We start from the raw sequence: 26,556 nt of genomic DNA, 5'->3' as shown, positions 1-26,556 counted from the left end.
AATTTTCGCCCCCCGGAGACTGATAGTTCTCCACGAGGGGACCGGTTACCATTACGATCTGCTCATCGTCGTCGTGATATTGTTTTTGAGACTGGCTTAGTCGCCATCCAGAACGTCTACCAACAACATCACCATGATACCGCAGGTCAGTAGAATACAACTATGTATAAATTATATTTTTATATTTATTTTTTTTTTAAATTACTAACAATGTTTAATCAAATATCTGTGATTTTTACGTGCGATAGAATCTCAAATATAAATTTTTTTTTTTCATATTCAAACTAATAAAGAGTATTTAGGTACTTAAATTATTGTTAATTCTACATTATTTCACTAAAAATAAATTATAATATATTGACTAAATGCACTTAATTGTAATTACTTCTTAGGCTTTTTTCAAAACTTTTTCCTTAAATTTATTTCTAGCTAAATATTTCGCAAGTACAATAGTAAGAGTTGAATACGAAATAACAATTTTTTCTTTTTTTTAAATTAGTTTATAGTAGCATTTAAAAATTAAACTTACCTCCAAAGGCAGCGAAGATTGAATAAATCAACGAAATAATAGTTATTAATTATCGATGTTATGAATTTAATTATAACAAATTAAATTTCACTTTTTATCGTAAAATGTATAATTGGTTATAGAATGCAAAGTTTATATTATTGTTTACACAATTCGTATTCTTAAACAATTTTTATTTTTGATCAAGTAGGGTAAAGCGGAAATATGAAATAATTACTTGGGTATAAATCGTGTGTATATTATACTTACTTTATTTTCACTTTTACTAATTTTATAACACATATTATATTACCAATTGTTTTAAAAAATAGTGTGTGAATTAATATGTATAGAGCTGTAAATAATTATTTTTGTTATTAAAGAAAAATACATAATTCTTAAAATTATATAACTTTTTAAAGCTAATAATATTATATTTATATGTACACTGTACACATGAAACATGAATATATAATTTGTAAATAGTGTAATTTTAACATGGTATAAGTAATGGAAATTATTGTTGCTACCTATTTTCTCGATCATTTCATGATTAACTACTAGAGTAATGTAATTTTATGATTTGTAAAATAGCTTAGGAGTCTTATAATATTAATTTTTATTTGGAGTACGAATTTTTTTATATTGATTAGATTTTTGTTTAATATGATAAATATTACTATTTTATATAAAATGGCCATATATACATTTACATATACTAGATAGATATAGCCCATCCATTATATATATGTATATATCTGTAATTTTTTATACGTTTTGCAAAAGTCTTTTACATGGTTGAAACTTTAAAGTGATTACTAATTATTATAACATAAAATTAAAATTAAATAGTGTCTTATAATTAGCTACATTTATTTATAGTTGTGATTTTTAATTTTTTAATATTTTTTTTAATAATAATTAATAACATATATTTTTAGCTTCATAATCTGAAGCAAAATATTAATCTAAAAACACTTTTGTGTATTAATTGAACGAATAGCTTTTTTTTTAAAGGATTTTACGTTTAAATAAGCAAAGGTAATGGGCCAAATATTTCACTGTTCTTATCTAAATCTAAATTATGGTATTATCATAATTTAAAAACACTATTTAATCTATAGTCAATATTTCAACATCATCACTTATTTTATAAAAGTATCTTGCTCTGTTAAGTTTTCAAATCTAAAAATATAGAAAATTTAAATCACGAATTTCAAAATCGTACAAATTATTATATACTTTATTATTCGTATAGTACGTTATAAATAGGAACCTATATGATAAAGATTCTTCTTACTATATCTTGGTGTGTGGAAACATATTTCTGAAGAGAATAAAATGTAACCAATATAATGAGTGGTTTACGTTAAAAATCACACTTCAGATGGGTATAATTATTCAACACATGTAGCTACTATATATGAGACATTGTATAACCCGATACGATAAAAATAATAATTACATATATTTGCTATTCATATAAAAAATCATTAAACGCGCTAATAGATTATGTCAATACATAGATAGGTAAATCTGTTACGTGAAAACGTGTAATATTTTTTTGCGAGCCAACGTGCAATGTTATGTCTAAATACGATATTATCTAGACAAATCGAGTATAGATCGTCGAAACAATATAATTTCTATTGGTCTTTGCACTTTGCGCAATATATTATTATTCAATTTATACGTGCTTGCAATAGTTCGATAACACTTCGACTTTTTGTATAATGAGTTTAAAGCATTTAATTAATAATTATTGTGAACACAGACGTGGATAGGGAGGTAATTTTGGTCAGATAAAATCTTTAACTTTTGCTTACATGTTAATTTGAAGACACAGCAAACCCACGTAAAAAATACGCGCAATCGAATGAGGTAAATAAAAAACCAGTACATCACGTATTTTGATACGACAAATATATTATTGCGTTACTGCCGAATACTTTTAATACGATGCTGGTTCTCGTTGTTGTCTTATACTTAATTTCCTAACTCAATAAATTGGAATAACAACAAAACACACCATCTTCGAAGCCGATTACACGATCGTTTTCAAATTATATAATAGTTTATGTACCTATAATGTACACACTTGACCGCAGTAAGAAGTGTTAAAACGTAAATATGTACATTAATTGTGTCATCCAAATATCCAATATTTATTCATGACATTTTTTAGTAAACGAGTTTCTTGCATTTAGGCGCCTAATATTTTCAAGAGAATTATTTATTTTTATGAAAACCAACAGTACCAGTGTATGCGAGATAATGAATGAAAGTACAAGTCTGTAGTATTTATATTTATAATATATATTAAGTGAGTGACAAGTCAAAAATTAATAATTTTGGTGAAATTCGAAGTACCTATTTTATGCAATTATGATTGGAAATTATTATCCCAATGACTAGTTAAAATAATATGTACACGATATAGGTACATAAAAAATATTTAGTATAGTTAAAAATCTATTTTAAATTCCAATTGATCAATAATTATTACCGTGTAATATAATAAAGAAGCATCCACTTTTTTATATAAAAAATCAAAATGAACCACATAATAATATTACTTAATAGATTATAAAATATAAGTCATTCGTGATCATCAGACCATTTTCTTTTACAAAATACATCTAATTAGTTATAAGTTATTACCTACTTATTTTTGAGAGGATTACATCGTAATAATATAACAACGAAAATTAACTTTTATTCTAGTTAACTCATGACACTAAAACGTAACGCATTCATCCCAAACAATATTATACTATTATTAAAAATACAACTATATATCTTTAAAATATATTAATTAAAGTTAATAATATCAACCTTTATTATACGTTTAAAATGTTTAGCTATATAATTTTATACAAACCAGGCCAATGCAACTTTTATTCAGTATGCCAAGAATAATAAATTCAAAATTGTACATTTTTTTTTTTATCAGTATTTACAATTTTGACTTTTTGATCAACTAATAAACTATAAAAAATAAGCACACAATTCACGGATTGACAATTTATTGTATTATTTATAATTTTCTAAAAATGATCGTTTTCAAGTTGGCCTTATCTTTTATCACTTACTATACAATAATCAATAGGTACGAAGTTATGAAATTTTAATATCATTTGAATGCGCTCAAATACTTTGCTTGTTAAGTAAAGTAAGTAACACCATAGTAAATTAGTAAATGTTATTTATGTAAGAATATTAGAAACTCGAATTGAACATTTTAAAATTATAAATGACATAAAACGTCGTTTATAAGTTTTCAAATTTTAACAATTTTTACAATTAATAATAGATAGCTTGTAATAAGAACCTGTTTATTATCGTTAGCCACCTGCAGCATAACTTATGATAAACATATAATATAATATTGTGATGCGCAATTTTAATGCGGTATGGTTTCTAAAATATTTTCGACCATGTACTCGTATAATATCCATATTTAATTGCAATAAACTTTTTTTCGTAAGATCTTATCGCTTCTAACTCCAATCATCTGCGGTAGCAGCGAAACACAGTCTGATTGGTATACGTCTTGATAGAAAATACTTCGATAAACTCCTAATAAATGCACAGCATAGAGTATTCCATAAAGAACGTCTGTGTTTCAAAACGAATATTTAATAAAAGATTATTTAAAAAAAATTAAAGCACAAACCAATCAAAACATACGCTGATGGTTATGATGTCACAACGATAATCAGTATCGTCCCAAACCCTGACTAACATGTTTAGCTGTAACTAAACTAACGGCCCTTTTTCAGTTTGTCAAAAGTTGTTGACAGAGGTGAAAACTATAGAGACCCACCTAATTCATTAGACACTCGATGGATTGCACTACGAACAAAACCCGCCGCGGAGATAAGTTTTTTTTTTTAAACTCGGACATTTTGTATGGAACATTCTATATTATAAGTTATAACAATATATACGCAGCGTAGTTAAAACATACCTTCCTAATAATATCATTTTATTACAATCATTCAAAGTCTATATGCATAAACTTCATGCACATCAAGTACTTACTATAATAGTATAAATGCTGTTGAAATACGAATTGCCGAATAGGGGTTGTGGACTTCGATTAATCATATCTCAACTCTATGTATAGTTCCTTATAAGTATACCGGAGTTACATGACAAAAATGTTTTTTTTTTTTGAGTAGGCGCTTATATTGTATAGTTTGCCTACAATATAATTGTGTAACATCATATAATATACGAGAAAGAGCTATAGGAAAGTTCTTGAGCCGTAGCCAATAACCAACGATGAAAACAATGCATTCACAACTATAAACTATTTAATAATTTCGATAAAGTATAAAAAATAAAATCACAATCAACCGCAGTTTCGGCACGGTTTCGAGGTTCAAAAGGTTCGTGTTAGCAATTTTGAACAGTGCACTCATATGCGCACAACACATCCATGATCCGTCAGATAATATACTGCATGCGATTACATATTATACCTACCTATATAGGGAGTTATTATAAGTATAATATTTATTTTATTTATTATTTCTATAGTATTCTACAAGAGACGAGCCGCGTATGTTTTCTGATATTGACTGTAACTAATTATACATTTTATTGATGTATTCATGCGGCAAACTTGTAAGTGCATGCACGTGACACTATAAAAATGTCATATTATAGGTACTTACCTACATAATAAGTTATATTATATAGTACTATCAATTTACCCGCAAGTATTATGAAATCATAAGATTGCAAGATCTTTCGGATCGTATTTTTAAAATAAAATCGTCCATTTAATATAAATACAACGTCCGCGCGTGGTATAATAGACAATATATGTTTAAATGTCTTTTTTTAATATGATTATAATGTATATAGAAAGTACCCTATTAAAAGTATTTTAAAGATGCTCAAACGCAAGACTCGAAGAGTTTTAAAAATATAGAATTTTTTTTTTTTTTTGGGGTGCCCCTATACCATTCCACTCATCAAAACTTTAAATACTAATAAGACATAAGTAATAATTAATAGCTAATTAATAACTTTAAAATATATGCTGTATTTAAAAAAAACTTAATAAATGATAACAATAAAAATTACTTAGTAAAGAATTTAATATTTTCCTCATGTATTTGTTATAACTTTAAAACATTTTAAAAAATGATTTCCAAAAATATTAGAATCTTTTAACCTTAAAATGAATTACCCAGTATTTATAACAAATCGTATCGAACAGACGTGTTAAGATTTTTTGGATTTTGTTGACTTTCGTTCGTCTTAGTTTACCGCCTTACCGGTCTAACAAAACCACACGTTGATTATTGCGCAACTCGATTTTACACAATTCAATTATACAATATAATAATAATAACATAATATAAATACTATGACCCAATATAAATGGTCAGCGCATCGTAACACAATAATAAAATACATATAGTTATTTCTCTGTGGAGTTGTGGAGATAACCGGGGCGTATAAATAATTTACACGCATAAAATATTAATTAGTTAATTAATTATTCGTGAAAATAAAAACAAGAATAAAAAAAGAAATAAAAAAACTGAAAGCGAGCTCACTGTTTAAACATCCATATAATAATATTACGGTATAGCATTATGATAGTTATTGTGGACGATAGTCGGCTACACGTAGGTATATAATAATAATTGGTATAGCTACCTTGTACTTACCTATGCTGCAGCCTAATTATATGGGTATGTATTTTGTTTCCCGGCGCGGCGGCTACATAGGTACTCGCGAGAAAAACAAACAATCGAAAAGAGCACATCAGCCGCACCGTGTACACAATAGTCATAAACACAATATTTATTATATATTTTAGTGTCGGGGCACGATGAAAAAATGTCTTGCGTAACGACTAATGGACGTAAAAAATGCATACTTGGCACGTAGGCACATATCTTGGGGTTTCTCTAACGACCGACGGGATTTCGTTTTTTATGCAACAGTGAAAAAATTGTATAAATAGTTTAAATTTTACCACAGAAATAATATACTGTCGAGTTTTAAACGAATAATTTACAAGAATAGAACCACAAGCACGTCAAACGTAGAGTATATCAACGGGGCCAAAATTATTGAATAGAACGATGTAAAATAAAATTTGTATTTATTGTATTTTTCTCTTAGTTTTCACTTGATTTTCCGATAATTCTGGTGGCTGCAGATAACACAGATGTTCAAAGAGACAATGTACTATATAAGATCGTGATGTGCACGTGGTTTAAGCTACTAGAATAAGAGTATACCTACAGGTACAACTACATGATATTAAATGCTTTTCGCGGGCAGTTACAAAATACGACCGAATGATCGAGTGCTAGTAAAATAATAATTATTATATTTCGGTAAACAGCACTTTTGTTTAATAGAACTTTTTCCTGAATTATCATTATTATTTTCATCCGTTACTTCTTACTACTAGTACACTTATTATTCGAATTCGGATAAAGTTCCGGATGCCGACCGATGACCCTTCGGTCGGCGGTATAAATGCTCGCGGCCACCGGTTCAACAGCCTCGAACAGCGGTAAGAGACGCGGTATCCTCGGGAAGATCGTAGCCCGTAGGTGTACGTACATAACACACGTACCACGACCATTGCGACGCGTTACGCTCGGCGGCGGTATATTAATATATTACGCGCGACGGCAATCGAACGATTCGGACGGATATCTATATATGTGCATTATTGTGTTATATTATACAGTGACTTTCATCGTTTAGAATAATAATTAGTCATAAAACGGTCATAGGTAATAGTACTGTTATCGTGGCCCGAGGTATGAGACGCGCTCGCGATTGATATTCGGCGACGGCGCGGCGGCAGTGCCTGTGGTCGTATATCCACTCGTAATAGCAATGTGTATATAATATAATAATAATAAATTGATAATTGTCGTTTATAATAATATACCTTATAATATTATAATACGACACGTTATATTATTATTATGTACTATGCGGCGATCGTGACCTTTCACCCGGCGCAAAGGTGCGGCGGCGAAGAGAAGAATATTATTCGTTTACACACACTCGTATAATATTATACGCATTATTATACCTACGTGTCGTCTGTCGTAATAAGACGTGCGCATTATAAATAACGTGCACACACACGCACACACACGGCGCATTTTAATACGTCATATTATGTACCGCCAGATCGATATCGGATGAAAGTATAGTCGTCCGAGACTAAATCATCGTCGCCCTACTACTACGATATGTACGATATATTATATGGATATTCATATGTTATTGCCTATACCGCGATGCTGCAGCGGCAGTGTAATCGGGTGGGCGTGTGTGTGTGTGTGTGTGTGTATGTGAACGACGAGTGAACTTTCTCCGCGATTATGCATTACATCCCATATACGCACTGTGTGCAAAACACACAAACGCCGTCCGGTGATAATACGAAGTCGTGTTCAAGTGTGATTTATGTATGTGCAAACATTATATATATATATATATATAGGCACCTATATAATAGTATAATCGATTGGAGTGCTCGGAGTGCATATTACGAGTTATAATGAACCGAAAAGCTGTATGCTCCTGCAGACTTGCAATATATAGTCTTGCTGATTTTCGCTTCGACTTTGATAGTGGTGAATCTTAACTTCTAATAATAATAACTGTTCACATAGATAAAGGTTTAAGAGGATACTCTTAATATTTAAAAAAACAATATTGCTGATTTTAAAATGTACAATAATAGTCGTTATAATGCGTATTATTAATTAATAATTATTCTTAAGTTAATTTAAGTTAAACAACTCTTTGTTAACTCAATTGTCTGCTTATCAATATACAACAATATTAAACACTGTTGCACAAATAGATATATTTTATTGTATTGTGGTGCAAAGACGAACCACAAAACGGTCGCATATTATTTTATCGTGGACCGATGACTTATACATCAGCAATGTCGCGGTGTTATATATAAATATATCAATTATTGGTTTCCATATGTATGCATACTTTTATACATGTACTTTTATTAGGTATTTACACAAATATTACGATAGTTTTCTCTAGAGCTGCTCTTATGTTATATACAAAAATAATTTGACCCCCCCCTCCAAAAAAAAAACTATACATGATCAAATCACACCGCTTTATAGGGTACCTTAAACTCGTACCCAACACGCGTCCACTTTGAATTTAAATTGATTAACCTAAAATACGCGCATGTGTTAATTTTTTTGGTTGTTAGCGTACGCACATTTATTTTAATATCACGTCGTCGTAACGCTCGTGACGCGTCTTTAAGACGATGTTGTTCGCGTGGACGTTGTCCGTTAACGACCGCGTAGTAAGTCGCGAAATGGGCGGTTACGACGTCTCGTCGATTTGAAAAATGCGCCGCGGTAGCGTGTGAACGCGGACGGCCCGTCGTAAAATAAATCGCATACCATAATATCGTCGCTTATCCGGCAGCCTCGGATACGCGTGTATAAGAGTAAGGTATACGCGTACTGCAGATCTCGGTAATTACGCGTGTCCCGCAGATTAGAAACAATATATTATAATACGTTTCGGGAGGAGCAGAATACCTACCCGTGTTTCACATAAAATACAGTACCTATAAGATAATATCTGTACGTCACTTTTACGCTTGTACACGACCATTACATAGATGCTGCCGATATTCATAATCAAAATCGGTTTTTCTACGGTATTATTATAGCTTTCACCCGAAAATCCCGCCTTTATTGCCGACTATTATTATTATTATTATGTATTTTACATATTACTCGTATTATACTATTTCACATATATGGGTACTCATGTGGCCACGACGTATATATTTCCAACTTACAGCTGATGATGAATCTCAGTAAATCCGAATAGATTCCAAAACCGCTCGCCCTTATTTCGATAAGATTTTAAAATCCTTACATTTTTTTTATACAATACGAATAATCTAAAATCCAATGTATGTTAATTGTATAATAAATTTATATTATTATAATAATATGTGTACATCACAAATATTTTTATTTTCATCTTTCGTCAGCGTTAAAGTTTAGTTATAGTTTAGTTATACATTTTTACGTCTACCTTTTTTGATATTTTACATATTATACTCAAAATATATAGAACCTATGAAGAATGTATCAGAATATGAAAATTCTTGGGATTAATGTCAATTTAATTTTTATAGGTAGGTATTTTTTATAATGGCTTGTACATAGAATGAGCGAAAAAAATAATATATATATACAGTGCCGAACTTGTACTCAAGCAAACTAAGCAGCTGTCTAGGGACCCTTAAGTTCTTGTTGCTCAGGCCAGGTTAAAAAATAAAAAAAATATGTCACACAAAATGGATTAACATGCAGAAATATTTCGTGCATAGAATATTATTATGAGGTAGGTAATATAACTTGAAAATTAATAATATATTACATATTAATATTGTTATGGAAATATAAAATGGTAATGTAAATTGGAACCGTATTTTATACATTTTTAAAAACAAATTAAAAGCAGTTTTCATTAATATATTTTTAAAATGCCTCTTCTTTAGTAGCCGCTTTGAGGCCCTGAGAGCCTAAGTTCAGCATTGTATCTAACCTATCCCATACAACAAAATAATTAGTCTTAAAAAAACGCCATTATAAAAATACCTATATAAGTCCTAAATTATATAATAAATATAATTTTCTTCAATATTAATATTTTACAAAAAAAAAACATATCTCACTACCTAATATATATAAATAATATAAGTATTAAATAGGTAGTAAGCATAATTTTAAAAAGTACCCAAGATAAACAAGTAAAATCATACTTATTACAATATTAGGCTAATATTTATATATTTTAATTATTTATTAATTTATTTTGGTATAGTAAATCGTCAATAACCAATTGCTATAAATTATATTAAAATTAAAAACTTGAACTTTTGAATGATATAGTTCTAAATTCAATATCTGGAATGAAACACATAGGTAACGGTAACTGTCTCGGATATCAAATGTTTTTATATAATACTATTTATTTCCTTTATATCTCGTTTTATGCTTGCACTTATGTCAACCATCGCTCATGATAATATTGTATATTATATAAAATATATGGCCTTAACGTACACATAAGCTCATAAGTCATAGGTTAAACATATTAGACCTTGTTTGGACACGTTCTTCGGGCGTCTCAATATATAGTTCATAACACAATTCTTATAATGATGCATTACAATATTATAATACTATAGCTTGTGGTATTGTGCACAATCATCGATTTCGTGCCCACGTATTGTTATAATATTACCGTCGTACTACCACGAACTCTTCGACTCGGACGCTATTATAAAAAGATAGCTTCTACTCGTGTTTCTCGTTCACGTACATAAAATACGTACATTATACAGCGGTGTAGGTACATGTATTTAAACGTCGACCGCAAAACGGATACATAGATAAATATCGAATTAAAAAGTAAAAAAATATCGTTACGATTTCGCCACGAGTCTCGGACGCGTCCGATGTTATTATTTACTATTATTATTATTATTATTATTATGATAAATCCGAGTTACGACGTGTTGCATCAAAAACAAAAAAACAAATTTGACGGAGAACATCGAGCCCAACCCGAACACGCTTTCACTCCGACGCTTTCTGCCTCCGCCGCCTCGGAGAGGTCATGTCTGTACGCAGACGGGTCAACAGTTCATGACTTGATATTTCGCACACGACCGTCGAGTAAACAAAACGAGCGAGCGTACATTATAATAGGCAACCGCACATGTGGGTGATTTCTCCGCACACCGCCTCGTGAGACGTAAAAATAAATAAATAATACGAACGGCGACGACTGTCAAGTGGGGAAAAGAACTCTGGGCGCTCCTCTATGATGATAATAATATTATATTATGTTATACGATAATAATACCACTTTGCTTGGTGTATTACAATGGTATTTGCAGCTATAATAATGTATACGTATTATGTATGTGAGTGTGTACGGTTCCGTCGCAAACCACTCTTTATCGGAGCACTTAACGTCGCGGAAACGAAAATACCAGCGTCCACCACACATCGATATAATGTTATACTATACTGTCTATAACTAATAAATAATATAGTACGTACCGGTTAAATTGTTGAATATTGTTCCGTCCAATGAAATATAAATATACTTATTACTTTATATATAGATACATAGTTATAGCTTATAAGCACGTGTGTTCAGGACCGTTTATTATATTATATATAGGCTGCAATGTTAAGGCGTGTGTTGGCGCATCGAGCTTAGTGCCAGACTTGGTTTTGTAAGTCACGAAGTGTGAGTCATACAGAGGGCGAATAATTCTATAGTAAAATACTAAAAGGGAAAACTTTTTTAACTACTAAAAAGTGAAATTTGATTCATACATATAATGGTAACATATTTGCGAAAGACATTGGTAATAATATTAATATAAAATATATAGTATGATACTATACAATTCTTGTTAAAACGTTTTAAAATTGTATGTACACTCACACACAACTTATAGGCTACCAAAGTACTAACCTAACATATACAGACTATAAGGTAAAAATGACGTGTCTAGAACTCTAGAAGCTATTATTCGGCTAAATCCAGTAAAACTGAATAGACACATCTAGATACTCAATAATATATTCAACCGTGCAAGTTTAAAGTTAATACAGATAAAAATATATGGTAATATATTATTATACGACACAATAAAAAAATGTTGAATATTTTGTTTTTAAAAATCAACTATTGGTTAAATAATTAATAGTTATTCGGCAACTTTCATTTTTTTTTTTTTAATAACTAACCACTTTGTTAAAAATGCATCGTACTATTTTTTTTTATAGCAAACTGAATTGTTGCAGTAGTTTAAGAAATTATATGTTTGTATATACCTAAAAATTGTTAAATAATTTTAAATCTTAACTACAATTATAGATTTGTAAACCTATTTGAATATAGTTATTATCTAATTAAGGTGCCTATATTATTTTTTAAATTAATTAGAAAAGTTAAGCTATTACAATGGAAAGTAAACTATATTCATAGTTAAGTTAAAGTTAAAAACAATTCATTTTTATTTTGCTTTAACTTTTTAAATAGATAAATGTTATCTTTAAATAATTATAGTTATGTTATATGTATCCAATTAATGCACGTGCGACGTGTTGCAAAAATAATTTCAGAACCTTGCCATACATCTGTCATGATTCATATAAATGGTATATGTTAGGACGTCAAGCATAAACAGATATGTACACGCATTATATTTATATCAATCGCTACAATTATTCGATATTGTTTAAAATCGTTCTCGCAGCATCCCTACAAATACTTGATAAAACGTGTTATACAATTATAGTTGTAACTTTGTAAGTGCGTACAGTTATTATATTTGTACGACTGTAGGTAATCCTGCAAAGTTGTTTGTTTATTTTTCCATTAATCATCGACAAAATATTTGTTTTGATTTTTTTTTACGATTTGCACACGATTTAGGTAACTATTACTATTATAAATACATATTTACGTATAAATAATGTACATTATACACACTAACACACTGCACATACCTACCGGTAATCATCAATCGTGAGTTCAATGAAAGTAAATAATGCGAAAATAATATATTGAATGATGTGTAAAATACACGTAATTATCAATATAATATTCAACTTGAGGTTATGAAAAATATTACTTATTATCTCTCGTGTTAATATAACTTGCATGATGTTTATACATTCTGCAGTAACGAGTAATGACAATGTGTTTAAAGTACCTAGTGAATCATACAGCTAAATTGTAATTTTCAACAAATTTATCTACACCACAAAACCAAATTACGATAGGTACACAATAAAAAACCATAAAATATATACATTATATACTCGTATAAGTTATTATTAATAATTTATGTTCACTTTCTTTGAAAAAATGTTGTGTGGAATAAGAATAAGAATAACGTACTTGTTTGATATTACAATGTATTATAGTGAACATTTGAGAATAAAAATATTAAATACAAATTTTTGTATACCTATAAGTTATTATATAGTCTATATAATATACCTACAAAATTATGAACAACGATTTTTTTTATTTTCATCGTTCCACATTTAGATTAAAACTATTACTGTGCAACATTTTCGATTCCAATTGTTTTACTGGCCTCTTACCTAATAAACTGAGTTCGTTGATCAACAATAATACGCTTTCTCACGCTTGTAGATTGATTCTGAAAAATCAGAATTCATAAAACTTAAAATCGTGCAACAAAATCTCTTTAATCGTCTAATATTTCTCAACATCTATATTATACTTTTCTCTTTAACCTCATATAATAATTACTTCGTCGCTATTTCTGTATCCATTTCCATACCTATCGTATCTACTATCTTATAATTTTTCGACATCGTGTTATAATGCGTATCTATTATGCGTATAATATTAAAATATTTGTTATCAAATTGTTTTATCTTGTAAATACTTAACTAATGTCTTTACTTTGTCTCGTTTAAAGGTATCATCATTATGTGTGCTTCTTTTAATCGCCGGATCTTGTTGGGCGGATCAACAACAACAACAACTAGGAATTCCTAGTTCTCTCGACGCCGAATCCATCAATGACCTGGCCAAAAAGCCAGTGAAACTGGATCCAAAGTTACGTAAAGCTTTGCTTAAAGTACTCAATCGCTTAGAAGAAGAAGACAGAGTAACTGAAGTAAAACTGGCGGAAGTCGAATCACAACAATTCGAACAACAGCAACAACAGTTTCAACAACAGCAACAACAATTTCAACAACAACAATTCGAACAACAGCAGCAACAACTAAGACAAAAGCAGCAACAGCAACGGAAACAAATACGAATTCTAGATCAACAGCAAATTCAAATACTAGGGCAACAGCAAATACAGTTACAAGATCAACAGAAAAAACAGTTACAGAATCAAGAGCAGAAACTGGAGCTACTACAGGACCAAGAGCTAAGACTGGAGAATTCGCAAGACCTACAACAGCGACAGAACCACCAACAACCACAACTGCATTTCAACGTGCAAGAGCCGACAGAACAGACGAAACAAGAACGTCAAAACTTCACACCGTCTCAGACGCCGACAGTGGCGTTGCCCACGTCGACGATAGCGTTTACCACTCCAACCGAAGTATTTCAGCCTACTCCGACGGCAGCGTTTCCCACTTCAGCCTCGCCCAAGACGGCGGCAGTGACGTTAACTACGTCCACGTCGTCAGGCCTATTGCCCACGCTGTCGCCGACGCCCAATTCACTCGCGGCCACTAAGTCCGTATCGATCGTAAACGACGACGTGGAAAAGACACCAAACAATGTTCTACGTACGACATCGCCGGGCACGTCCGTCGCACCACCTACAGACACCGGCACAGTAGTTGACTTTTTTGAGGCGCCTTTGCTGACAGCGTTTACGGTGCAACAGGACTCTGCGGGCGTCCCGCGGCGTGTCATACCCATTTTCACGGAACCGGGACAGCTAGAGAGGCAGAAGATACTGGCCCTGGAAACCCGGGCAGAATCAGGCAATGGCGGGGACCGGAATACTGTCGAACCGGACAGGAACGAACTGGACTTCTTGAAAAGCGTCGAGTTATCTAAACAACAGGTACCGTCGCGGGAAGAACTGCAGCAGCAAGAGTCGTTCGCCTTGCAACAACAGTTGAGGTTCCAACAACAACTACAGCAAAGAGCGGTGCTCGAGGAACAACAGCGCCGGCAACAGATCGCCCAACAACGGCAACTACAACAACAACAATTGCAACAACAACAACAACAGCAGCAGCAACAACAACAACTGCAACAACAACAACAGCAGCAGCAACAACAACAACAACGACAACGACAGCAGCAGCAACAGCAACAGCAACGTCAGCAGCAGCAGCAGCAGCAGCAACAGCAACTGCAGCAGCAACAGCAACTTCAGCAGCAACAGCAACTACAGCAGCAACAGCAACTGCAGCAGCAACAGCAATTGCTACAGCAACAAAGGACAGTGGTCTTCCAGCCACAGCAACAGCAGCAACTGCAGTTGCAACCTGTCCAAGTGCAGCCACAGCAGCAACCCATCCGATTTGTGCAACAACAGCGACCGCAGTTCGGTGACGGTCCGTTGACGCTTCTCCCGCAGTTTGTCCAACAACAGCAGCAGCAGGCACGAGTGCTTAGGCAACCACAATCGCAGTCTTTCGGTTACGGGTTGTCAGTACCCAGACTTCCGGGAGATCTGGACGTAGTATACAAGGTGTTGGCTTTGAACCATGAGGGCAGAAACAGCAATGTGGTCGGACCTCAGCCGTTATTGTTCTGATCGGCGATTAGTATCGTAATGTTATCGTTATTTTATCATCCCCTAAGTATTATTGTTTTTGTTTTTAAAAATATTTTTAATTGAGTCGCGTTTGTCCCACACCGTAGAACCGGACCCAGAATGAGAATATTTAACAATTACGTAACGTTCTATAATAGCACAAACTCGTTATTTAATATTATTATTTTCTAAAGCATTTCGAACCTATTATGATACAAAATTATAATATTATATTATCGTACAAACGTGATTTTTGTTTATAGCTGTCCAGAACACTTTACTTTTTTACGGGCATTATTTTCTTTTCTTTACGCACATCGAATGTTTTTTTTTTTAATAATTTGATAAAGACTTATTGCTTATATTTTATTATTTTCTTTGTCGACCATCGTAGCCGGGCGAACTATAAAATATATTATATTATTATGTATGTTGATAGTAATAGTAAGATAATTATTATAATATTTTTAATGTGTATGTTAATCGTGTTTTTATATATCGTATATTTTATACTTTTTAATTGTTTAATTAATTAATATTCTTTTCGAAAGTAGATTCATTTTTTATACTAAGGTATTTATAACCTATAATATAAGTTGTAATTTGCGAGTAAACGTGCACACGATGTATGTATATTTATGTGTTTAGCATCTATACTTTCATGTTATTGTAATATTTCCGTTAAATTTTAAAATAATTGTTTAACTGAATAATTTTTGGCTTATCATTCTTCTCTGACTTACAAACATGTGAATTTATCTAGTTGTACGTTTTTATGTATTATGCTATTAATTGTGTTATTTTTATTATCTTTTAATAGTATACAAAAAAATAGATGACTTGGTAAACAAACTATTATAACTTAAACATACAATATTATATTATTTAGAATTTAGTAATTTAAAATGTAATTCAAAAATAAATATATTAATTCATAAGTATCAAACTATAAATAATAAATGTTATGATTTATATATTTATATATTTTTATTTTTTTTACTGTCTTATATTTTGTGCCATTTAATAAAAAAAAAATAATTCATATAAATAATGTAGGTACTTACGTTTTAGTATATTTAAGTAAAATGCTCTGCACAATATAATATAGCTTAAAGATTTTAAAATAAATGTACCACATACATTGATTGGCGATGATGAAGGGCTCAAGAGCAGTCCAAGCCCTACTCCCAAATCACACATTATATTTATTATATACTTAAATATGGTTATTTAAAAATAATTTATAATTTTTCATAAAATATAATCATTTATAATCAAACTAAATCTATATGAAATTTAATATGTGTGAAAATATTATACTCAAGCCAGTTAATAATTATACATTTTTATGTACAAATTTAAAAATGTTTAAGCTTTTAAAAAAATAGACCCGAGACTAATAAGTTTATCCAATTCCATTCATAACTAAATATTACTAAATATTATAGTTTTGGTACATATTATGCAGGTAATCACAGAAAAGTTATAATTACCTAGGTATATATTATTTCTGCCAACAGTCGACACTCGACAACACTATTCCTATAATATTATGTTCTTCAAATTTTTAATGGCAAAATGAAAAAAAAAACCCGTTGTATTGCCAGAGATGCCAATCGCAGTTTTAAACTTATAACAGATACCCGGGATACCCCACACGGGCCACACTATGTTTTCTTTTAATAAACAGTAAAAGTTGGAATCACTTTCTATGAATTATTGTAGCAAATGTTTATCATCAATTTTATTCCATCCCATATTGTTTACTGGTCATATGTCACCGCTAGTGTATTCCTATTCCGTCATGACTAAATATTCCGGTAACGAGTGTTGGGTACATATAATATACTACATAAAAATATGCTCGTGACTTGCTCTGCAAATAAATAATAGGTTTGAATTCGTTCGGTAGTTTTGAAGTTTATTCAATACCTGGAAAATGCCGGACTTAAATTTAAAAATAAAATTTATTAATTTGTTGAAAATAAATAATTAATTTTAACAAGAGAAATAATTGTTTACAGCTTGAGCCACATGAGGTTGAGCACATTACTATTTATTACCATACGTTTTGAAAAATTTGCTACAGAGAAACCTTTTTGAGGTGAAAGGACTTAGTCCACTTGCATTCTTATTAATCTTTCCTAATTCCTTTGACACTTCAATCCCAGGACTTGGGAGTCGAGTTGTTTGGATTGAAATCGATAATCTGAAAATTCAATTACAATACGAAAACAATAACGACAGCGCTATCTATTGACAAAAAATGAACGGACGATTTCCAAACTAAGTTCTACCGTGTTCACCATTGTCAGTCACCTATTATATTTTAACAAAATAATTATACCTGGTAATCGGTATCAGTGGCGTACACAAATATTTTCAATGGGGGGAGAGGGGTACATTAAAAAAAATATATACATATTATATACTTAATACATCAATAAATCAAAATAATGTTATGTTGTATAACTAAGATTTATTAATTATTTTCATCATAAAACAATATTTATTTTCCTGGGTTTTTGTCCCAAGTCCCAACTCATCAATAATCTTTTCTTGAGTTAAATTCATAGTCCGGTATACCGACAACATGATCAATCCATATTTTAATCTGTCTTGTGTAAATAATTATTTTTCAGTATAAAATGTAATGAATACGGATTAAAAACGCTTGCCTAGTCAGAGATCGGCATGTAAACTTTCTTAATTCTCAATTTTTAGAAATTTATTAATTGTTGCAATATGTATGTATAATGTATTTTATTTTCATTTTCATTTAGTGAGATAGATCACTGAAATCGGAGTGCGGATTTTGTTGTTTGGGGTCTTATTAGATTCACATTGGCTAGGAGAAGCGCAATGAAGATTTTCAGAACTTTATCTTTTGTAGTTAATTCACTACAGAGCTTCAAAAAAAAATTAAAACACATTTATTGGTTTTTTTTTTATGTTTTTCAACATTATAGCTTTGTATAGTGAGTTAACGATTGAAGATAAAGTCCTGAAAATCTTCACAGCACTTCTCCTAGCCAATGTGAATCTAAAAAGACTCCAAATAACAAGATCCGTTCTCCAGTTTCGGTAATTTACTAATAAATGAAAATCTAGCAAAAAATAACTATTTTTTTAACTGTGAAAAATTAAAGCTCACATTTTGTATCTACTTGATAATCCCTTTTTAATGAGCTATGAACCAACATTTGATAGTTTTGGAGAAAAGTTAATTCCCCCCCCCCCCCTTTAGTGTACGCCACTGATTGGTATTGGCGGTATTCCCGTTTATTTGATTTGGTATGGAAGTATAATTAATTTAATTCTAGTTAAAAATAGTCAATAATCATTGGCTATTTTAAACATTATATTACTTAAATTTGTTATAAAAAATTAACACTTATGTAATTATTATGAAAAACCATAACTTGTGCACACTCTAGTGGATAAAATGTACCTACCTAGCTATAAATATCATCGTGTATACGCAGCATTATACGGTAGAGAGCAACACATATTACAGTTAAGTCAAGGTGGATATTTTCTGTAGAAAAAGATTCGGCAAAAACTAATAATTTAAATCTTCCGTAAACTATAGACTCTAAATTAACAGTAAATGTATTATTTGAAAATTACGCCCCTGAATTATTAATGCACAAATTGAAAATATTTTTAATGGTTATATAATTTAAAATAATATATTGTATAAAAACCATAATATTTTGTAGTGTTGAAGATTATAGTTAATTATAATTTGTAATTTTGTATTCATTGCCGTTAAATGTGTGTAGGTTAGGTTTTTAATATAGAACGAACTCGATTTTAACTTTTAAAAATTGTTCACATATGTAGATGAATGATAAATTTCTATTTATTTAATTAAGTATATTTTATACAAAGATATTTTAAGTATCTAATAATAATAAATAGTTTATATACAATTGGAAATAGACTGAATAAGCTATAAGCACGGACCAATAATGCAAATTGTGATTGTCCAATAATTATGCAATTTAAAGTAAAAAAATAATTTAATAATTTAATTGATTAATAAAAATATCTGCATAATGTACGGGCATAACATTATTTTTTTCTATTTTGATTATTTATAAATCTGCACGACCTAGGTATTAAAATATTCAAAAATATATGAACAATTGCAATCTAACTTATTACTTGAGGTTAATCATGATAAATAGGTAATAATTATCACTATCATTGTTTAATATGAATACTAATATAGTAATATTTAAAAAATATATTGTTATTATCTGCCAATTTATTTTTAATGTTCTAAATATGCAGCCATGCAGCTGAAATACCCATAGGTATGTAATTTTATAATCTAAATTCGTGGGGAAAATATTCTGAAACCTGGATCACCTAAACCACATTCTCTTAAATGATTAATAAAATATTTGTGTACACTGTTATTTAGATTTATTAATCAAAAGAAACATACATGTGTAAAGTATAGATACACCAGTACAATTGTATTGTATAAGTAAGTACATGCTTTAAATTATTTATAAAACAAAGTTAAGTCAATTTTTATTTAAATTACCTTTTAGTCAAATTAAAGAAAAAAATGAATTCAAATTGATTTTACTTACATGCAAAAACAATACAAATAAATACTTACTATAACTAGGTATTATTTAATATAAGGGTTGTTAACATATACATTTAACCTTTACACAAATATAAAAGAAAAGTATTTAGTTTTCTTTACTTATAATTTTGTTTTACAAAAAGTTGAATCTAAATTGATCAGAAGGTAAACAATTTGATTTATTAGGTTGGGTAAAATTATTAGATGTACCGGATGTTGTTTCATTAATAGATACATTCTTCTTAGTATTCCTTTTCTTAGATGATTCACTTAATGAAGGATTGAATATAAAATTTGCTATAAAGTTAATACAAACGTTAATGCATATATAAATATATAATATAAGTAGATACCTAATTATTGTAATTTTATAAAAAAAAATGAACCTCATTTTAAATTAATTAGTTAGGTTAAGTTAATAAAATACAATTATACATTATAAAATAAAAATTTGACAATATAATAAAACTATAGAAAATAAGTATTAGTAATTATGTTACTTCAACATTTATAGTAATTTGTTTACTTCTTATTTAAAATTAAAACATTTAACATCAGTAAACTATTATATTATTTTAACAATGTGATGTTATTCCATACCAGAAAAAAAAATGAAATGAAAAATATGATTTAAAATTTTAATGAAATAATAAAACATAATACATAAAATTAGTTTGCTATTTTTATACAACTCACTTGGTTGTTCTGGTATTAATCTTTGGAAATTTGATTCAGGATTTATATCTGAGTTATCTTAGAGAAAAAATGTATATTTTTTTTAATTATAGTGTTTAATATTATAATAAATAATAAATATAGTAATAAACTTACTGTTAAAAGAGTTTGAAAAATGGAATAGTGAATTATCTTGATATTGACTAATATCATAAGAATTTCCAAATAATTCAGATAAATCTGACCCCTAAAAAAACTGATATTAGTCATTAAAAAGAAAAAATGTATTAGTTTACATACACATAAACTGCTATTTCCACTATTTTGAGACATCGGTTCTGTACAAAAGTTCCAAAATTCATCTATTAAAATAGAAAAATTAAGAAATATATTGTCATATAATACATAGGAATGAAATAATAGTAAAACAAATCATATTGTTTACACAAACCAGATAATTCTTTGTTTTGATTATCGGATACATTTTCATGTAATTGAGATAAATCATTAAATATGTTAATATTATCAGAATTAAATTTTTTTAAATTTGAGTGTTCTAAAGATTTTACAGCATTTTTTTGTAATTGGTCTTCATTGATTAGACGACTATCTTTATTATCATAATTTTTATTGTTCATTGAAAAACTCAATGGTTTAACTTTTTCTTGATAACAATTATTATCCATATTTATGTTCTAAAAAATAAAAAAAATATAATTAATCAATAATTTAAAAATTATAATATACAATTAAGTTTAGTATTATAACATATATATATTAATTGGAATTTAAAATATGATTAAGTACCTATCTAAATTACATTAAAAAATATTTTATTATAATTTATAAAAAAAAAAATACTTATTTAAGTTATAATATTCTATAAACTAAAGAAAAATTAAAATAGATAGAATTAATTTAAAATACACATTTTTTAATATTTAATTATTCAAAATATTGACTGTTTCTAAATATTTGAATCAGACTTGAAAAAACAAACTTCTTAGCCATTAAAATGGAATTGAAATTTTAGATTCTTTATATTATGCAGAATTGCAGATCTAAAAATGTCAAGACAATCTTAACTTATTTACCATTAAAAATCATTTTCAATAGGGATGCTAATTGTAGGAATCAATGAAACCCTTTTAGTACAGAATATATTTTTTCCAAAAATTTGAGTTTTGGACATATTGGTTTTTTAAATTTATTTGTAAGCATACATTTCAGAAAATTTCTTATTCATTCAATACTTTTATATAAATTATGTACTAATACTATCAAATGCATATTATTAAGTAACAGTATTTGTATTTATAATTTTGAATATAAACATATTTAGTTATAAATTTAAAATTAACAAACAACTAGCTAAAAGAAGTTATTCGTGTTCATTTTTTTCTGCTAAGTTTTATACCGATATAGGTATATATCTACTAATTTACCTGCATTTTAAATTAGTATTAAACTATTAAATGTCTTTGTTACTTAAATTTAAAATATCTACCTTGTTTGTCTTCATTTTACTTGGTTGAATAATTTTTGGATTTATAATACTTGTATCTTGTACTGAATTATATGGTTTTTTAAATTTAATATCCGAAAGTACATCAGTAGTTTTAGATATATTAGTATAGGAATTTAGATCACCATCATGATCCATATGTTTATCTTTATTCTCAAAATGTATTTCTTTTGATTCTTTTTTTGGAAATTGAATAGTACTATCTTCCAAAATATTTTCTAATTGTGAAAAGTTGTTATTTATATTTTCATTGATTTCTTCTGTAAGTACATCTAAATTTTTGCAAATATTGACATCCTCATCATTTGTTTCCAGGGATATTTTATCGTCAGAAGATAATAAAAAAGTTACATTTTTTTTCGGTTTATTTAATTTTGAATTCTGAATATTTACATCATCTTTATCATAAGTAAAATTATCATGATTATAATTACTGGAATATGTTAAATTAGGTGTTAGGTGATCTTGACTCAATGAATTAAGTTTCATATTGAAAATGTTGGAGTCAAATGTGCTAGGAGTATGTGACCAAAATAATAATTTATTAACTCTCTGAAAATGAAATGTAATATTATTAGTATAACAACATTTTAGTTTTAATAAATATTTGTTTTACCTTATTTTGGGATTCAAGAAGTACATTTTTCATACAACATTTCTCATTATACTCTGCATTCAATTTTCTAAAATATAGTATTATACCATTGAGTAAAAATTAATTTATTATAGGTACTACCTATACTTACTTATGCCAGCTGTTCATCTAAAATTATCATTATTTGACACCAAAATTAAATTTAAAATAACAAACTATTTACCTTAAAAGAGTCTTGCAGTTTTCTTCTCTCTTATTTAAAGATAGCATTTCAATATAAACATTGGCATATTCTACAATGATATGGTTCCGTTTTTCATCTATAAAAATATAATTTTAATATGTATAACAATTCATTTTAAAATAATATATACAACTAGTACTTTTTATTTAGCTATATTTTGATTGATATAAAAAAACTAAATCTATTTCTAGAAGAACTAAACACTTTGTATTAAATTGTTTTAACTATATAAATGCAATGCAATTACCATTTTCACGTGTAGCTATGTTAATCTTTTCAACTAAATCTTGTAGATTTATCAATAACTCTTCATATTCTAATTGTGTGTTTTTCAGTTCTGAGTCAGCAATTTTTAATAATTTAACTTCAGGTATATTATTTAGTCGTTCCTAAACAGTTCACTGAATTTGAATTTTTTACTTATAGAAATATGTATCGTATCTACTCATGTATATTTAGATCATATTTTATATATATATTTCAAAATATTTCTTTGCATAACATATTAGATAAACTTTGTAGAACTTTCATAAATTAGGAATATATTTTTATATTGTTTATTTATATAGAGCATCCACATTATGGTTATGATTAAGAATAATTAATTATTTTTTAAGACAATTAAATTGGTCAAATTAAAATAGACTATCTAGTTGCTATTTACCAAATATTGTTAGATTTTAAATCTACCTTTCTAACAAATTATCTCATTTTTTTTTTCATAAAATATTATTAAAAATCCAATTACTAACCTCCTCTTTTTGCCACAACTCCATTTTTATAAACAGCTGTAATTCATGTTCACATTTTGATTTATTTAAAGCAAATTCTTTCTTTTTATATTGGATTTCTAGATGAGCTAATGTTTCATTAAGAGAGAAAATAATGTTATCAAAACTGAAAATTAATAAAATATAAAATTATTAACTTTTATTCTGAATTAGATTTAACATTTTTCTAAGTAGAATTGTTTTAAATTTTAAATTAAAAGTATTTTTAATGACATTTTAATAATGTTACCTCACTATATTTTCTCTAACTTCATCTAATCTTGATTTAGTATCATGCAATTGTTTTTCAACCCATTCATTTTCCAAAGTAACTTGTTCAGCAGCATGTTTGATTTCTTCAATACTTTTTACTTTTACTAAAACATGTATTTTAGGTTAAATCTGTGTTAAATTGATTGTATATTACTATGGAACAAATCTTTGAGTAAAACATACAGATACATAGATAGGTACACAGTAGAATTTGTTGTTGAATGGACTAATAACAATTTCAGATTATCAAGGGTTTGAATTACTAAGATATTAAAAAAAAGTAGAAGACAAAAATTGAGTTGGTAATTTGTAAAAAAAAAAGCAAGTATGTATGTGTATAATAATGTATGATAATTGTTATAAATACATATAGATTTTTTTAAGGACAATTGGTAATATTTTATTATGCTCGTTTGAATTTTTGAACCCATAGGTAGTAAAAATTCCACAAAAAATACTTTATTTCCATTACATATTTTTATGTTTATTTTAAAAAACTAAACAGCAAATTAATCATAAATGGGTTTATAATAAGAATGTTCACTTTTAATGCTCAATCAAATAACTTAAATTAAATAACTTTAAATGGTTAAATTGGAGTTTTGGGAACTTTGAATTAGGTACCTATTTCATATTGGCTGTTGGTTCTCTTTAAATTTTGCTTACAATTTTGAATATAACTAATTAATTTGATTTTCTGCGCATTACCACAATATCGACCATTTACTTAAGTTTAAAATTATTAAGTGCACTATAGGTATATAAAATATTGCATATTGATATAAATATGAAATAGGTATCAATATAAGTGTATAGGAGACAGTATTGACTGGATAATTAATATAGGTACTTATTTAAAACTATTTAAGTAAGAAGTGGCATCTTAATTAGAATTATCTACACAGAGATCAAGAGATCAAATTAAATTCTTACTAAATTAGTAAGTAGGTACTAGTTAAATACAGTTATATACTTACCTAATAATATTAACAAACAATACTCATTTGAGTTTATAATAATCAATTCCTTATTAAGTTATTACTTATAGCAGTTAAAACTTACAAATAATATGTAGGTATTGCGTTAATAAGTTTATATTATTGATTATAATAAAATACCATTAATTTTAATCCAAGACTGAATTTACTTTTTAAGAGAATAATTTCAATTTAAAATATATTTAATCAAAACTCACAACGACACATTTCTTCAATTCTCCAAAGTTCAATACTACTTTCATAAAAAGTCAAATTAAATTTACTCAAGTCATTTTGAATACTTGCATCATTTTCATCATTACCTGACATTTTTATCTGAGTCTGAAAATAATACTAATTACTAGGTAGCAGGTGTATAATATATTAATATATAGTGTGTATGGTGCAATATTGAAATATTAAATCATTGAATGACAAATGTTAAAACAAATTAACGAATACTTTTACTTAACTACCTACGATCTAACTGTTAATGTAGGTATACCGTAATATTTTCCTGTATTTTTGTAAATACTAACAGCTAATTACTTATTACTTGCTGTCATGCACAAGCGTATTCTTAATTCTTACTGTTAAAGTACTAAATGCTCAAAATAGTCAAAATGCTGTTGTACTGTACCTACAATATACTAGGTACCTAGTTCTTATTATTACAGGATTTTTTGTGAAAAATTAAAAATAATAATAAAAATTATGGTGCTTTCACACCAGCTATCATTTATACATATATATTACATGAAACATAAACCAGTTACCGAATACCTGTGCAAAGTGCATTGGTAAAGAAATGTTGGTAACTCGCAGTAATAGCATTTTATACTTATAGGTATTTAAATATTTAATTACTATTATTTTAATACTTTTTATTTAATGTACTTGGTTGTATCTATCTGCAGTCTGCACTATTTAGAGGTCAGAAACCAATCTATAGTCTATGGTCTGCCACAACGAAAAAAACAAAACGGCCCAAAATCCAAATGACTTAATTGAAACGT

The 26,556-nt window shown here is 28.5% G+C and overlaps 2 protein-coding genes across 2 annotated transcripts; one reads left to right on the top strand and one right to left on the bottom strand.

Annotated features, from left to right (window-relative positions):
* The first annotated feature begins 40 nt into the window (after positions 1–40).
* Positions 41–16,849, top strand: LOC132931994 (putative uncharacterized protein DDB_G0271606). Its single transcript, XM_060998153.1, has 2 exons — positions 41–145; positions 14,055–16,849. The coding sequence occupies exons 1-2, from the start codon at positions 134–136 to the stop codon at positions 15,873–15,875; spliced, it is 1,833 nt and encodes a 610-aa protein (XP_060854136.1). The 5' UTR covers positions 41–133; the 3' UTR covers positions 15,876–16,849.
* A 3,765-nt stretch (positions 16,850–20,614) lies between these two features.
* Positions 20,615–25,870, bottom strand: LOC132925408 (putative uncharacterized protein DDB_G0282133). The gene is made up of 12 exons (XM_060989809.1): positions 25,759–25,870; positions 24,541–24,667; positions 24,273–24,417; positions 23,768–23,909; positions 23,500–23,596; positions 23,298–23,364; positions 22,664–23,233; positions 21,608–21,851; positions 21,457–21,518; positions 21,313–21,403; positions 21,178–21,234; positions 20,615–20,778 (listed from the first exon to the last, which is right to left on the bottom strand). The coding sequence occupies exons 1-12, from the start codon at positions 25,868–25,870 to the stop codon at positions 20,615–20,617; spliced, it is 1,878 nt and encodes a 625-aa protein (XP_060845792.1).
* Between the last annotated feature and the right edge of the window lie 686 nt (positions 25,871–26,556).

This window comes from Rhopalosiphum padi, chromosome 1, assembly GCF_020882245.1.
Source record: "Rhopalosiphum padi isolate XX-2018 chromosome 1, ASM2088224v1, whole genome shotgun sequence".
NCBI lineage: Eukaryota > Metazoa > Arthropoda > Insecta > Hemiptera > Aphididae > Rhopalosiphum > Rhopalosiphum padi.
The sequence above is the reverse complement of the archived record's forward strand: the minus strand, read 5'-3'. Positions and strand labels throughout refer to the sequence as shown.